Source organism: Oncorhynchus tshawytscha, linkage group LG07 (assembly GCF_018296145.1).
Source record: "Oncorhynchus tshawytscha isolate Ot180627B linkage group LG07, Otsh_v2.0, whole genome shotgun sequence".
Classification (NCBI taxonomy): Eukaryota; Metazoa; Chordata; class Actinopteri; order Salmoniformes; family Salmonidae; genus Oncorhynchus; species Oncorhynchus tshawytscha.
The window spans coordinates 53,901,476-53,918,212 of record NC_056435.1 but is presented as its reverse complement, the minus strand read 5'-3'; the positions used below and the strand labels follow the sequence as shown (position 1 = coordinate 53,918,212).

The following is a 16,737-nucleotide window of genomic DNA, read 5'->3' as shown; positions in this document are numbered from 1 at the left end:
TATGGTGATTGACAGAGTCGAAAGCCTTGGCAAGGTCGATGAAGACGGCTGCACAGTACTGTCTTTTATCGATGGCGGTTATGATATCGTTTAGTACCTTGAGCATGGCTGAGGTGCACCCGTGACCGGCTCGGAAACCAGATTGCACAGCGGAGAAGGTACGGTGGGATTCGAGATGGTCAGTGACCTGTTTGTTGACTTGGCTTTCGAAGACCTTAGATAGGCAGGGCAGGATGGATATAGGTCTGTAACAGTTTGGGTCCAGGGTGTCTCCCCCTTTGAAGAGGGGGATGACTGCGGCAGCTTTCCAATCCTTGGGGATCTCAGACGATATGAAAGAGAGGTTGAACAGGCTGGTAATAGGTGTTGCGACAATGGCGGTGGATAGTTTCAGAAATAGAGGGTCCAGATTGTCAAGCCCAGCTGATTTGTACGGGTCCAGGTTTTGCAGCTCTTTCAGAACATCTGCTATCTGGATTTGGGTAAAGGAGAACCTGGAGAGGCTTGGGCGAGTAGCTGCGGGGGGGACGGAGCTGTTGGCCGAGGTTGGAGGTTGGAGTAGCCTGGCGGAAGGCATGGCCAGCCGTTGAGAAATGATCATGGATAATGATCATAATCATGGATTTATCGGTGGTGACCGTGTTACCTAGCCTCAGTGCAGTGGGCAGCTGGGAGGAGGTGCTCTTGTTCTCCATGGACTTCACAGTGTCCCAGAACGTTTTGGAGTTGGAGCTACAGGATGCAAACTTCTGCCTGAAGAAGCTGGCCTTAGCTTTCCTGACTGACTGCGTGTATTGGTTCCTGAATCCCTGAACAGTTGCAAATCGCGGGGACTATTCGATGCTATTGCAGTCCGCCACAGGATGTTTTTGTGCTGGTCGAGGGCAGTCAGGTCTGGAGTGAACCAAGGGCTGTATCTGTTCTTAGTTCTGCATTTTTGAACGGAGCATGCCTATCTAAAATGATGAGGAAGTTACTTTTAAAGAATGACCAGGCATCCTCGACTGACGGGATGAGGTTAAGCACTTAAGTGCCAAACCTCAATACCGGATCTAGAGTTATTCAATGAAAGCAGATTTGGTTGCTTGTTAGTGCTATGACACCACAGGGTGAAAATATCTGTTCTGTTGGTGGAGCAGGGATCTGATACAGTGATGCAGTGCAACAACGTCACTGACTGGTTGAAATAAAATGCTGTTTCTCACACTCTCCTCGCTCAGCTGCTCTGATGTGTGATCATGAATATTTACCCGCACGGATGAACTCTCTTTCTCTCTCTTCGACTGAAGAGTGGCAGCTGATTAAATTACCTTCATCGTACGCACAGGGAGATGTCAAAGTGAGGTAAGAGAGAGCAGAGAACATTAAAATGAACCTCTAACTCTGAAACGAGCAATCACAAACCCAACAGACAGAAATGTGTGTGTACAGTGGTGTAGAATAACCCTAGTGTTTTAATAACGAGTGTTGAACCGAAAACCACACCCATCATGCTCACATTTATATTTTAGCAGACACTCTTATCCAGAGTGAGTTCATACATTTTCATACTGGTCATGCATGGGAACCAAACCCACAACCCTGGTGTTTCAAGCACCATGCCCTACTAACAGAGCCATACAGGAATTCTATTGCAAATTGATTTTGAGAATGTTTGTTTCAATATCTATGTTTTTGCATGTACATCGATGAATTCATCCTATGCTACTCTATCAAATAACATAGATTTCCTAAATGAATCTAACCTGTTACTTGGATTTATTGCACCTGTTACTGAAATGGTTATTCCAGTTTAGATGCTTGAGGTAGTCTCATATCTTAGTCTTCCAAACCCTGGCAGTCATACTGAATGCAAGTTGCGGATGAATATTGTTTGATAGCACCACTCTGGCTGGATTCCAATAGGAATTACACATCACTTAGCAAGCCAGCATTATGTGACTTGAAGGCTAGATGTGGCGTGCAAACCATGAGGTTTAATTGGGCTCTCACTTGATAAAGGTCACAGGACTGAAAATGAACGAATGCAACAAGCATGTTTTTGTCACGAACAAATACAGTCACGGGTGGTAACTCTACAAATAACTTGAAAGGCAACCTGAGATATGCAAATAAGGCTTAACACCAGAGGTGTCAACCTCAAATCAAATCAAATGTTTTTATATAGCCCTTCGTGCATCAGCTGATATCTCAAAGTGCTGTACAGAAACCCAGCCTAAAACCCCAAACAGCAAGCAATGCAGGTGTAGAAGCACGGTGGCTAGGAAAAACTCCCTAGAAAGGCCAAAACCTAGGAAGAAACCTAGAGAGGAACCAGGCTATGAGGGGTGGCCAGTCCTCTTCTGGCTGTGCCGGGTGGAGATTATAACAGAACATGGCCAAGATGTTCAAATGTTCATAAATGACCAGAAAGGTCAAATAATAATAATCACAGTAGTTGTCGAGGATGCAGCAATTCAGCACCTCAAGTGCTGAACAGTTGAAACTGGAGCAGCAGCACGGCCAGGTGGACTGGGGACAGCAAGGAGTCCTCATGCCAGGTAGTCCTGAGGCATGGTCCTAGGGCTCAGGTCCTCCGGGAGAGAGAAAGAAAGAGAGAAAGAGAGAATTAGAGAGAGCATACTTAAATTCACACAGGACACCGGATAAGACAGGAAAAGTACTCAAGATATAACAAACTGACCCTAACCCCCCAACACATAAACTACTGCAGCATAAATACTGGAGGCTGAGACAGGAGGGTTCAGGAGACACTGTGGCCCCATCCGATGATACCCCCAGACAGGGCCAAACAGGCACAATTTAACCCCACCCACTTTGCCAAAGCACAGCCCCCAAACCACTAGAGAGATATCTTCAACCACCAACTTACCATCCTGAAACAAGGCAGAGTATAGCCCACAAAGATCTCCGCCATGGCACAACCCAAGGGGGGGAGCGCCAACCCAGACAGGAAGACCACATCAGTGAATCAACCCACTCAGGTGACGCACCCCTCCTAGGGACCGCATGAAAGAGCACCAGTAAGCCAGTGACTCAGCCACTGTAATAGGGTTAGAGGCAGAGAATCACAGTGGAAAGAGGGGAACCGGCCAGGCAGAGACAGCAAGGGCGTTTCGTTGCTCCAGAGCCTTTCCGTTCACCTTCACACTCCTGGGCCAGACTACACTCAATCATATGATACACTGAAGAGATGAGTCTTCAGTAAAGACTGAAATGTTGAGACCGAGTTTGAGTCTCTCACATGGGTAGGCAGATCATTCAATAAAAATGGAGCTCTATAGGAGAAAGCCCTGCCTCTAGCTGTTTGCTTAGAAATTCTAGGGACAATTAGGAGACCTGTGTCTTGTGACTGTAGCGTACGTGTAGGTATGTACGGCAGGACCAAATCAGAGAGATAGGTAGGAGCAAGCCCATGTAATGCTTTGGAGGTTAGCAGTAAATCCTTGAAATCAGCCCTTGCCTTGACAGGAAGTCAGTGTAGGGAGGCTAGCACTGGAGTAATGTGATAATTTTTTTTGGTTCTAGTCAGGATTCTAGCAGCCGTATTTTGCACTAACTCATTTTTTCCCTAGGGCCGTGTTCGGTTGTCAATGAGGTCCGTAAGGCTGCGTTGAAAATGTTTTGTATTTCCTCACCGTCAAAAATGTATATAAATAGTCCCCTATCCATCATTTTTTTGCCATTTTTGATGCTCCCTGACTGTCTAATTTAATTTGGGCGATTATTAGTGAGCTGGACACAGTCAGGAAACTGTATGAATGTAGGTCCATTATCATTTCTACACAGTTTCATTTGATTTTGATTGGACCCCTGCTTTACGATAAGCAATGAGTTCTTTTAACATGGAAAAGAGTGGAACCATAAAGACACTGGAACATTGTTACATTTAACACTGGAGAATGAGCTGTGCATGCACACCACACACCCACCGACACACACACAGCTCCCCCACTCCTACTGGTGTTGGAGGAGAAAGGCAACACCCCATTATGCCTTCGCTTGCTTCGTCAGCATCTGTTCGCTGGTGAATTATGCTTGAGGGATTTCTGCTTTCAGCATTAAACTGATCTGATTATGGAACCCTCTGTGTGTGTGTGTGTGTGTGCACGTACATGTGTGTGTGTGTGTGTGTTTGTGTGTGTCTCTTTGCGTGCCTGCGTGCATGTTTGTGTGCGTGTGCGTGTGGTAAGGCTGGTGATGGGTTCGACATAATGCAGCACTATAGATTAGAAGAAGGGAGAAGGGGAAGGGGGACAGACTGTATATTGTTTCTAAGCTAGCAGCGAGGAGAGGGAGGGCTAGATAGATACACTCTTATCAATAAGGGTTCCAAAAGGGTTAATCAACCTTTTGGGTTCCAAGTAGTACACTTTGGTAGCACTTTACGTGAAACCCAGCGTCATAACACATTATGACACGTCATGGCCATGTCGTAATATGTCATACCAGCTGACATAACTTGTCATAATATGGTCATAACACTGTCATGAGACATATATGTTGACCTGTTGTGTCATATAATGTGTTATTTTATGTCTGGTTATGACAGCTACATAAGAGTGTTAAAACCCACAAAACCTACCACACAAGGCAAAACATTCCGTTACACCATAACTTACATGTCAACAATAAGTTTATGTTATATACAATACGAGTCAAAGGTTTGGACACACTGCAGGGTTTTTCTTTATTTTGACTATTTTCTACATTGTATAATATTAGTGAAGACATCAAAACTATGAAATAACACATATGGAATCATGCAGTGACCAAAAAAGTGTTAAACAAATCAAATACATTTTATATTTGAGATTCTTCAAAGTAGCCACCCTTTGCCTTGATGACAGCTTTGCACACTTTTGGCATTCTCTCAACCAGCTTCATGAGGTAATGGAATGCACTTCAATTAACAGGTGTGCCTTGTTAAAAGTTAATTTGTGGAATTTCTTTCTTAATGTGTTTGAGCCAAGCAGTTGTGTTGTGACAAGGTAGAGAGGAACCAGGCTATGAGGGGTGGCCAGTCCTCTTCTGGCTGTGCCGGGTGGAGATTGTAACAGAACATGGACAAGATGTTCAAATGTTCATAAATGACCAGCATGGTCAAATAAAAATAATCACAGGCAGAACAGTTGAAACTGGAGCAGCAGCATGGCCAGGTGGACTGGGGACAGCAAGGAGTCATCATGTCAGGTAGTCCTGAGGCATGGTCCTAGGGCTCAGGTCCTCCGAGAGAGAGAAAGAAAGAGAGAAAGAGAGAATTAGAGAGAGCATACTTAAATTCACATAGGACACCGGATAGGACAGGAGAAGTACTCCAGATATAACAAACTGACCCTAGCCCCCCGACATATAAACTACTGCAGCATAAATACTGGAGGCTGAGACAGGAGGGGTCAGGAGACACTGTGGTTCCAGCCGAGGACAACCCCGGACAGGGCCAAACAGGACCCATCCTGTCACCCCTCATCACCTCTCCTCATAAAGCCTCTCTACCTAACTACACCCATCCTGTCACCCCTCATCACCTCTATAACTAACTACACCCATCTTGTCACCCCTCATCACCTCTACTCATCAGGCCTCTCTAACTAACTACACCCATCCTGGCACCCCTCATCACCTCTCTACCTAACTACACCCATCCTGTCACCCCTCATCACCTCTACTCATCAGGCCTCTCTAACTAACTACACCGATCCTGTCACCCCTCAATACCCCTCCTCATCAAGACTCTCTATCTACATCCATCCTGTCACCCCTCATCACCTCTCCTCATAAAGCCTCTCTACCTAACTACACCCATCCTGTCACCCCTCATCACCTCTATAACTAACTACACCCATCTTGTCACCCCTCATCACCTCTACTCATCAGGCCTCTCTAACTAACTACACCCATCCTGGCACCCCTCATCACCTCTCTACCTAACTACACCCATCCTGTCACCCCTCATCACCTCTACTCATCAGGCCTCTCTAACTAACTACACCGATCCTGTCACCCCTCAATACCCCTCCTCATCAAGACTCTCTATCTACATCCATCCTGTCACCCCTCATCACCTCTCCTCATCAAGCCTCTCTATCTAACTACACCCATCCTGTCACCCCTCATCACCTCTCTACCTAACTACACTCATCCTGTCACCCCTCATCACCTCTCCTCATCAAGCCTATCTAACTAACTACACCCATCCTGTCACCCCTCATCACCTAACCTAACTACACCCATCCTGTCACCCCTCATCACCTCTCCTCATCAAGCCTCTCTAACTAACTACACCCATCCTGTCACCACTCATCACCTCTCCTCATCAAGCCTCTCTAACTAACTACACCCATCCTGTCACCCCTCATCACCTCTCCTCATCAAGCCTCTCTAACTAACTACACCCATCCTGTCACCCCTCATCACCTCTCCTCATCAAGCCTCTCTAACTAACTACACCCATCCTGTCACCACTCATCACCTCTCCTCATCAAGCCTCTCTAACTAACTACACCCATCCTATCACCACTCATCACCTCTCCTCATCAAGCCTCTCTAACTAACTACACCCATCCTGTCACCCCTCATCACCTCTCCTCATCAAGCCTCTCTAACTAACTACACCCATCCTGTCACCACTCATCACCTCTCCTCATCAAGCCTCTCTAACTAACTACACCCATCCTGTCACCACTCATCACCTCTCCTCATCAAGCCTCTCTAACTAACTACACCCATCCTGTCACCACTCATCACCTCTCTTCATCAAACCTCAACTACACCCATCCTGTCACCCCTCATCACCTCTCCTCATCAAGCCTCTCTAACTAACTACACCCATCCTGTCACCCCTCATCAAGCCTCTCTACCTAACTACACCCATCCTGTCACCCCTCATCACCTCTACTCATCAAGCCTCTCTAACTAACTACACCCACCCTGACACCCCTCATCACCAATCCTATCTAACTACACCCACCCTGACACCCCTCATCACCAATCCTATCTAACTACACCCATCCTGTCACCCCTCATCTCCGTCACCCCTGACCTACTCTCAGTCTCGGCTAACGTTCAGGCAGCTTCACCTCTGTGTTCGCTGCAGTGTGGCTGTCACTTTCACTAACGCTGAGGGAACGTTACATTTTAGCCAGGGCTGGGCGTGTGTGTGTGTCCCACGTGTGTTGTGCTGTTGACAGCAGTGATCTTTAGGCTGGGCTGAGTATATATATATATATATATATTATTTTATCCTTTATTTAACTAGGCAAGTCAGTTAAGAACACCTTATTTACAATGATGGCCTAGGAACAGTGGGTTAACTGCCTTGTTCAGGGGAAGAATGACAGATTTCTACCTTGTTAGCTCGGGGATTCGATCTAACCACCTTTCGGTTACTGGCCCAACGATCTAACCACTAGGCTACCTGCCACCCCTGGATGGAGATTGTGGGGCTGTGTAGGGTCTCCGTGAGGGGTGTCAGATTGCCCTTTCATTAACGTGTCCCCAGGCACCCCCCATTGTGTTGCAGACCAGACCACCTCTGTGACTGACACTCTCAGAGGGGTGATAACGGGGAAATGAAGGTCACCTGCGTTTGTCATCTTTGCCTCCAACACCAATCACACATAACCCCCCAAAACCACTCACTGCCCATATAACTGATCTACCATACGTCACTGTTCTGTCACTGAGATACAGTTCTTACAGCCTTCAAAACTACTAACAACATCAGCACCTGCAATTTATCCAGTAGATTCACTCACATCTAAGGTTTATTGAAATAAACAAATTAAAGAAAAATAACCTTGGATTTTTCATTGTGCTCGTGCTCAGTTAATCTAAATTGGATGTCTTCGTTTCTGGATGTCTAGACTAGCAGACAGACGTGACCAAGTCCTTGTGTTGTCAGGATGCAGTCAGACAAAGACAGCTATCTACAAGCTGCTCTGCTGTTGGCCTTTCCAGGGAGCCGTGGCCCTCTCTCCATCCCTCTGTGACTGTGACAGTTCTGCTTGGATTGCACTATGCCGTCCAGTCAGAGGTCGCTAGCCTTAGCCTCACACACCGGTACCACACACATACGCACGCACGCGCGCACACACACACATATACACACACACACACACACACACACACACACGTACAGACGCACACACCCAGATACACACACACCCAGATACACACACACCCAGATACATACACACACACACGTACTTACGCACACACCCAGATACACACACACCACACAAACACGTTCACACCACACTTGCACAATCACACAGACACCCACACACAGACACCCACACACCAGTCCCTTAGAGCCCCACAGTTCAGCACAGCACACTTAGATGGACAGGCAAGCAGCAGACAGCATCAGGGAAAACATTTAATTCAACCACTCGAACACACACACACACACACACAAACACACACACACACACACACAGTAATGGCTCTGCACTGCCTGGGTGAATCCTGGGTAAATTCCATGAAGCCAGTCTGAGAAATGTATTTAATCCTAATAGGCAGTGTGTGTGACGCTCTGAAAGGCTGAAGTCCTGACAGTGCAAAGGCAGAGCAGAACTTCTGGTGGCAAAGTTCTATTATGTGGTCTACTAACCAGGAACTCTATGAATTCATCCCAAATTCATCCCAAATGACACCCTATGAGGGAATAGGGTGCCATTGGAATGTAGTCTGTGAAAAACAGCAGGCAGGGTGGGTGCTGCACAGTGGCCCAAACACTCCTAACATACACTACTGTACTGTACACACTGATATCTTTTCTATTTATATGGAGAAGGAATACAGACTGTTATACTGGTAAGAGGATGCATTACCAAAACACAATCATATTAAACAGACATCCATAGTATAGCCAATACTTGAATTAAATACAGAATCCCAATTATTGTAGTTATTGCTTCTTTTTTTACTGCCGTTAGGATTGTGGGGATCTTATAAACGGGATGGCCAGACCTCATCCAGAGAGTAGCTTTATTTTCCCTTTTCAATCTGAAGAGAGGACTGGTTCATGCTGTTTCCTTGATTATTTAAGTGAGATCCATCAGTGTACTTCAAGCTGTCTCCCCCTTTTCTCTCTCTCCCCCTCTCCCTCCTATTGCTCTCTTTCCCCATACTCTCTCTCTCCCCCTCTCCCTCCTATTGCTCTCTCTCCCCCTCTCCCTCCTATTGCTCTCTTTCCCCATACTCTCTCTCTCCCCCTCTCCCTCCTATTGCTCTCTTTCCCCCTCTCCCTCCTATTGCTCTCTTTCCCCATACTCTCTCCCCCCCTCCTATTGCTCTCTTTCCCCATACTCTCTCTCTCCCCCTCTCCCTCCTATTGCTCTCTTTCCCCATACTCTCTCTCTCCCCCTCCTATTGCTCTCTTTCCCCATACTCTCTCTCTCCCCCTCTCCCTCATATTGCTCTCTTTCCCCATACTCTCTCTCCCCCTCTCCCTCATATTGCTCTCTTTCCCCATACTCTCTCTCCCCCTCCCCCTCCTATTGCTCTCTTTCCCCATACTCTCTCTCTCCCTCCTATTGCTCTCTTTCCCCATACTCTCTCCCTCTCTCTCCCCCTCTCCCTCCTATTGCTCTCTTTCCCCATACTCTCTCCCCCTCTCCCTCCCCCTCCCCTCCTATTGATCTCTTTCCCCATACTCTCTCTCTCCTCCTCTCCCTCCTATTGCTCTCTTTCCCCATACTCTCTCTCTCCCCCTCCCCCTATTGCTCTCTTTCCCCATACTCTCTCTCTCCCCTTCTCCCTCCTATTGCTCTCTTTCCCCATACTCTCTCTCTACCTCTGTCCCTCTCTGTATTCCCCCTTTCTCTTCCCCCTTCTCTTTCTTGGTCCTTCTCTCCATCTCTCTCTCCCTTCTCTTTCTCTCTCCAGCCCCACCCCCTTCCTTCACTCCATCTGTTCAGCAGCTTTCACTTAAAGCCCCCCTCCCTTCCACAGTGGTAGCAGCTCATTCTCTCTTTAAGGGGATTGCTGGAAGGAGCAGGGAATCAATACAGTAAAGCCTCAGAGACGCACTAGGCCTGTTAATGTAGTAGGAATAGGTGAAATATGGGACAGAGTGCAGGGGTGAGGAGGAGAGGAGAGGAGAGGAGGAGGAGGAGGAGAGGAGAGGAGAGGAGAGGAGAGGAGAGGAGAAGTCAACACTAGCCATGTCTCTGCAGCAGAAGACTGAGACAGGGCTTCTAGACCCCCTACCAGACATCACATCAGTAGGCCCACTCAGCAGGAGCGGCCACGCTGGAGCTTCTCCTGCCTGGATGGATGATTTGCTCTCAGATTGGGGTCAGAGACACACCAAACAACCCTTATTCTCTGTAACATCCGTGATGGAAAATCACTCACAATGCACTACATATCAAAGGTGCTATCTAGAACCTAAAAGGGTTCTTCGGTTGTCCTCATAGAATAACCATTTGAAGAGCCCCTTTTTGGTTCCAAGTAGAACCATTTTACGTTCAATGTAGAACCCTTTCCTCAGAGGGCTCTACATGGAACCCAAAAGGGTTCCACCTGGAACCAAAAAGGGTAGTACCTAGAACCAGAATGAATAGTTATCCTATGGGGACAGACAAAGAACCCTTTTGGAAGCCTTTTTTCTAAGAGTGTGGCGTGCCTGTGATTCTACAGTAGAAAGACCATATGAAAAAGTCCACTATAGACCTATAAATCCCCATAACTCTACAGTCAATATACAACATAATAGCCCTATCCTCTACCGCTCTGTCCTCCATCTCTTCCGCTTAACATGCAATACTTTCCAGCATGTGCAAGACCAAGCCAGTCTGTCTGTCTGGAAGGTCCCAGTTTGCAGGGTGTGTGCTGTGGACTCAGTAAGGCGGGTGGGCAGACTGACACAGTCAGGGACATCACAGCGGTTGGCAGTGAGTCACAGCATTAATGTTGCTGAAAGATGAACAATGCTGCTTTTGCCAGAGAGAGAGAGAGAGACCAAGCTCTCAGCCCTCCACTACTTTCTTTGCCTGTGTCAGCTAATATAAGGTATATGTCTTCATTCATTATTGATGTAAGGGAGGCTGTGAATTCCTCTGCTTTTCATTACTCTGGGACAGAAAACTAGGCAAACAGATGCCAGGCTTCACTCTCTGTCCTCCTTCAGATGGCTTTTATCTATCTAACCAGAACCAACCCAAGATAGCTCCCACACAGGATCCCTCTATATAGCCCCGCTATTGTTATTTACTGCAGCTCTTTAGTTATTAGTTTTTCTTATCTCCTCCTTTTTTTTAAAGGTATATTCTTAAAACTGCGTTGTTGGTTAAGGGCTAGTAAGTAAGCATTTCACTCTAACGTCTACACCTGTTGTATTCGGCGCATGTAACAAATAAAATTTGATTAGATTTGAAATAGCGACTGGAACATTATTCTAAACACCAAGGTCATCTCTCGGTGACTGCTCTTGAAGTCAGGCGTCTCTTACAGACTAATGTAGATTTTATTTCTGAATCACTGTGTTTTTCATTGATTAAGTTTGTGCAGGTCTTAGTCACCTTGGAAATGAAAACTTACAGAACCCTCCAATTAACTACAATCCCTTATTTCCTTAACATGGCCAAGGTGAATGTTATTTTGATAATAGAAATAGAATCTAGGATTGATTAGATTATATTTCAATGCTTTTTATTCTGTCTATGATGTCAGTCAGTACAAAGTTGTCTAACAGCTGCATGAACAAAGAGATGGTTTATTCATAGAATTACGGACCCATTGACTACAATGGGAATTTTCTATTCTAGCACTTCCATTTCTATTGGTTTTAGTCAGTGTTTAAGTTCAAGACAATGCCACACCTTAGTCACCACCACCAGTGTCCATTAGGGCCTTGGATGCCTGGGTCACGTGATCAGGTTGTTGTGAGCCTGCCTGAGGTCATGCTTGAGTGATTCAGTTAGCCCCTGGCCTCTGTAATTGAAATCACACACACACACATATGCAGGCATGCATGCAGGCACATACACACACAAACACACACGCACAAACACACACAAACAAACACACACACACTAGTTCTTCTCTTGTGGGTACATGCAGACATTTTCCTCCCTTCACCCTATAGCGGTAACGTTACAGAGCTGGGGTTTGCCACAACACAACCGCTCAGCAGCATCACAGTAACATGACATTGCCATTAGACCACCTGTTTTGTCAACAGGGCTGGTTTAGCCTATTTGTCTTCACAGAAAGAGGAAGGTCCACCTCTATGCCCTCTGCACATGTTCTCTGTAAGTGGAGTGCAGGCAGCAGTGTGTAGTAGCTATCAGCCCTCCCTGTACATCACTAGAAAGTTGTTCTCTGGAGCGCGAATGCTGCTCCATGTGGATGTGCATCAGCGCTGCAGGGCGGTGGTGTTCCGGTTCAGCTTCGTGGCAGTACCATGGAGCCCTTGAACGGTGTGTGTGTGTGTGTGTGTGTGTGTGTGTGTGTGTGTATATGACTATGTGTGAGTGGGCGGGTGAAGGCACACTGCATGTGTGACAGGACTGGAAGTGACTTCTCTACAGGGCCAACCTGGCTTAGACATCACGTTGATGCTACTCTGTGTGGGCAGGCTTTGGGCGGGCTGTGGGTGGGCTGGAGGGTAGACATGTCACAATGCTAGTTTCAGGGAGTGTGGCTCTCCATTATAGGGATTTAAAGAGTTATTGCATATGTACCATATATACACACAAAAACACACACAAACACACACACACACACACACACACACAACACACACACTGTTTAGCCACATTTGCTCTATATTCATATTCATGAATGACTCTCTCAACCTACAATCGAAAGTAGAACCTCTCGAAACTCTCAAGGACTTATTTTTATCAGTCAAGTCGACACAGGATACATCAGGATAGAGGTCATTTCCGTTTCTATTCAGTCAATTCAGGAAGTCAATTGACATTTTGACTCAACTGAAATGGAATTCCCCACAACCCTCGTGTACAGTAGGCCTACATGCAGTCTTAGTACTTATTTACACATGAATCCAACGACTGATCCTGCGATCAGCGATATACTACAGAGGGTAGTGTGAACGGTCCAGTACATCGCTGGGGCCAAACTTCCTGCCATCCAGGACCTCTATACTAGGTGGTGTCAGAGGAAGGCCCTAAAATTGTCAGACTCCAGCCACCCTAGTCATAGACTGTTCTCTCTGCTACCGCAAGGCAAGCGGTACCGGAGCCCCAAGTCTAGGTCCAAGAGGCTTCTAAACAGCTTCTACCCACAAGCCATAAGACTTCTGAACATCTAATCAAACGGCTACCCAGACTATTTGCATTACCACCCCCCCGTCTTTTTACGCCACTGCTACTCTGTTATTATCTATGCATAGTCACTTTAATAACTCTACCTACATTGAGGTACATATTACCTCAACTAACCAGTGCCCCCGCACATTGACTCGGTGCCCCCTGTATACAGTACTGGTATCCCCTGTATATACCCTCCACGCTGACTCTGTACCGGTATCCCCTGTATATAGCCTCCACACCGACTCTGTACCGGTACCCCCTGTATACAGTACTGGTACCCCCTTTATATACCCTCCACGCTGACTCTGTACCGGTACCTCCTGTATATAGCCTCCACACTGACTCTGTACCGGTACCCCCTGTATATAGTACTGGTACCCCCTTTGTATACCCTCCACGCTGACTCTGTACCGGTACCTCCTGTATATAGCCTCCACATTGACTCTGTACCGGTACCTCCTGTATATAGCCTCCACACTGACTCTGTACTGGTACCCCCTGTATATAGTACTGGTACCCCCTGTATATAGCCTCCAAATTGACTCTGTACCGGTACCTCCTGTATATAGCCTCCACACTGACTCTGTACCGGTACCTCCTGTATATAGCCTCCACACTGACTCTGTACCGGTACCCCCTGTATATAGTACTGGTACCTCCTGTATATAGCCTCCACACTGACTCTGCACCGGTACCCCTTGTATACAGTACTGGTGCCCCCTGTATATAGCCTCCACATTGACTCTGTACCGGTACCCCCTGTATATAGTACCAGTGCCCCCTGTATGGGTTCCTCCTGTATATAGCCTCCACATTGACTCTGTACTGGTACCCCCTGTATATAGTACTGGTACCGCCTGTATATATCCTCCACATTGACTCTGTACCGGTACCTCCTGTATATAGCCTCCACATTGACTCTGTACTGGTACCCCCTGTATATAGCCTCCACATTGACTCTGTACCGGTTCCTCCTGTATACAGCCTCCACATTGACTCTGTACCGGTTCCTCCTGTATATAGTACTGGTACCGCCTGTATATAGCCTCCACATTGACTCTGTACCAGTACCTCCTGTATATAGCCTCCACATTGACTCTGTACTGGTACCCCCCCTGTATATAGCCTCCACATTAACTCTGTACTGGTACCCCTGTATATAGCCTCCACATTAACTCTGTACTGGTACCCCTGTATATAGCCTCCACATTAACTCTGTACTGGTACCCCCTGTATATAGCCTCCACATTAACTCTGTACTGGTACCCCACATTAACTGTATATAGCCTCCACATTAACTCTGTACTGGTACCCCACATGTACTGGTATATAGCCTCCACATGAACTCTGTACTGGTACCCCTGTATATAGCCTCCACATGAACTCTGTACTGGTACCCCTGTATATAGCCTCCACATTAACTCTGTACTGGTACCCCCTGTATATAGCCTCCACATGAACTCTGTACTGGTACCCCTGTATATAGCCTCCACATGAACTCTGTACTGGTACCCCCTGTATATAGCCTCCACATGAACTCTGTACTGGTACCCCTGTATATAGCCTCCACATTAACTCTGTACTGGTACCCCTGTATATAGCCTCCACATGAACTCTGTACTGGTACCCCCCTGTATATAGCCTCCACATGAACTCTGTACTGGTACCCCTGTATATAGCCTCCACATGAACTCTGTACTGGTACCCCCCTGTATATAGCCTCCACATTAACTCTGTACTGGTACCCCTGTATATAGCCTCCACATTAACTCTGTACTGGTACCCCCTGTATATAGCCTCCACATTAACTCTGTACTGGTACCCCCTGTATATAGCCTCCACATTAACTCTGTACTGGTACCCCCTGTATATAGCCCCGCTAATGTTATTTTACTACTGATCTTTTTTTTCTTTTAACCTCTATTTAACTTGGCAAGTCAGTTAAGAACAAATTTTTATTTACAATGACGGCCTACCCCATCCAAACCCGGATGTTGTGTGCCACCATATGGGCCTCCCAATCATGTCCGGATGTGAAGCAGCCTGGATTCGAACCAGGTACGGCAATGACAACTCTTGCACTGAAATGCAGTGTCTTAGACAACTGCCCCGCTTGGGAGCACCAATGATTTTTTTTCAATTACTTGTTCCTTTTATTTCTTATTCTTATTCGTATTTTATAACTGCATTGTTGGTTAGGGCTTGTAAGTAAGCATTTCACTGTAAGGTCTACACCTGGTGTATTCGGTGCATGTGACTAATACAATTTGATTTGATTTGATATTGTATCAATTACTAGAGCTATGCCCTCTCTGTCTACACAGAAACCTATGGCCGGCTCTCCAGATTCCCCATGGAAAGAGCTTTTCCGTCCATGACTAAGTTTAATCTGTCTGGGAAAGTGGCCCTTCAAGTAAAGTCAGCCTTATATCCGAATAACAACACAGTATTTATTGACAGTGTGAATCTAATCACCCATCCTGAGATCAAAAGAGATAAATCATCAACATGGGAGATGGATGTTGACCTGTAACCCTCCGATCCCATCCTGTTCGGGGTCATCTAGGAACATAATGGAGAATGTATTGATTACCCAGCTCAGTGGTGATGTCCTCTCTCCTTGTTGTGTGTCCCAATAACCAACCCTTTCTCCTGCCCTCGTTTAATACTTCCCTCAAAAATCTAAAATAATTGAATTAGTGGGGGCATGGTCTTATGGGAGTTTTCACCATATTTCTTAAAACAGTAATTTCCTTTCAAAACAGTGAAGGGAAGTAAAAAGTGCACACTGTGGGAGAAAGGAGAGATAATTGGGACATAGCCAGTATTCACAAAGATTGCTGATCTAGCATCAGTATTGTCTTTTAGATCTTGAATACAGATACATGGACAGGGAGGACCTGATCCTAGATCAGTACCTCTACCCTGAGACACTTTATGAACACAGATTCGACTCTTATTCCATGTAGAATCATAATGGATATTGCATGAATTATTACAATGTGGTGAGGGGTGAGGTAATGCCTATAGGCTTACATAGCTCCAAGGTCATGGATATCCAAGACCACACCTGGGTACCAGTGAGACCATCACAGGCTGATTCAGCTATCTCGTTGGCCCGTTTTCCTGTTGTACTGAAGAAGGCACAGTTGGGGTCAAATCGTTGCTTGATTAAACCAACACTTGAGAGCATAATGATTCTCTCTAATCAAGTTCCTGGGACAAGTTTATTTTTAAGTATGTGCGCACAACACTTGTTCCTGCCTCTTCTGTGTTTGACCCTACTCTAGTTGGATAACCTGGATGAGCAGGCTGCTCAGATCAGACGGGAGCTGGATGGACGCCTGCAGATGGCCGATCAGATTGCCAGGGTGAGTCTGATAGCCTACAGACGTAGGATCTTAATTTGAGCCAGTTTGCTACAGCAGGAAAATAATCATGCAGCAGCAGG

The 16,737-nt window shown here is 46.4% G+C and overlaps 1 protein-coding gene across 9 annotated transcripts in view; it reads left to right on the top strand.

Annotated features, from left to right (window-relative positions):
- LOC112254833 (calcium-dependent secretion activator 1) overlaps nt 1-16,737 on the top strand; it is a 164,426-nt gene that overhangs the window by 77,593 nt on the left and 70,096 nt on the right. For all 9 annotated transcript variants that reach the window (XM_024427734.2, XM_042324622.1, XM_024427729.2 and 6 more), the window contains exon 4: nt 16,577-16,657. In XM_024427734.2, coding sequence (XP_024283502.1) covers nt 16,577-16,657 — 81 coding nt within the window. The remainder of the gene's footprint in view (nt 1-16,576; nt 16,658-16,737) is intronic.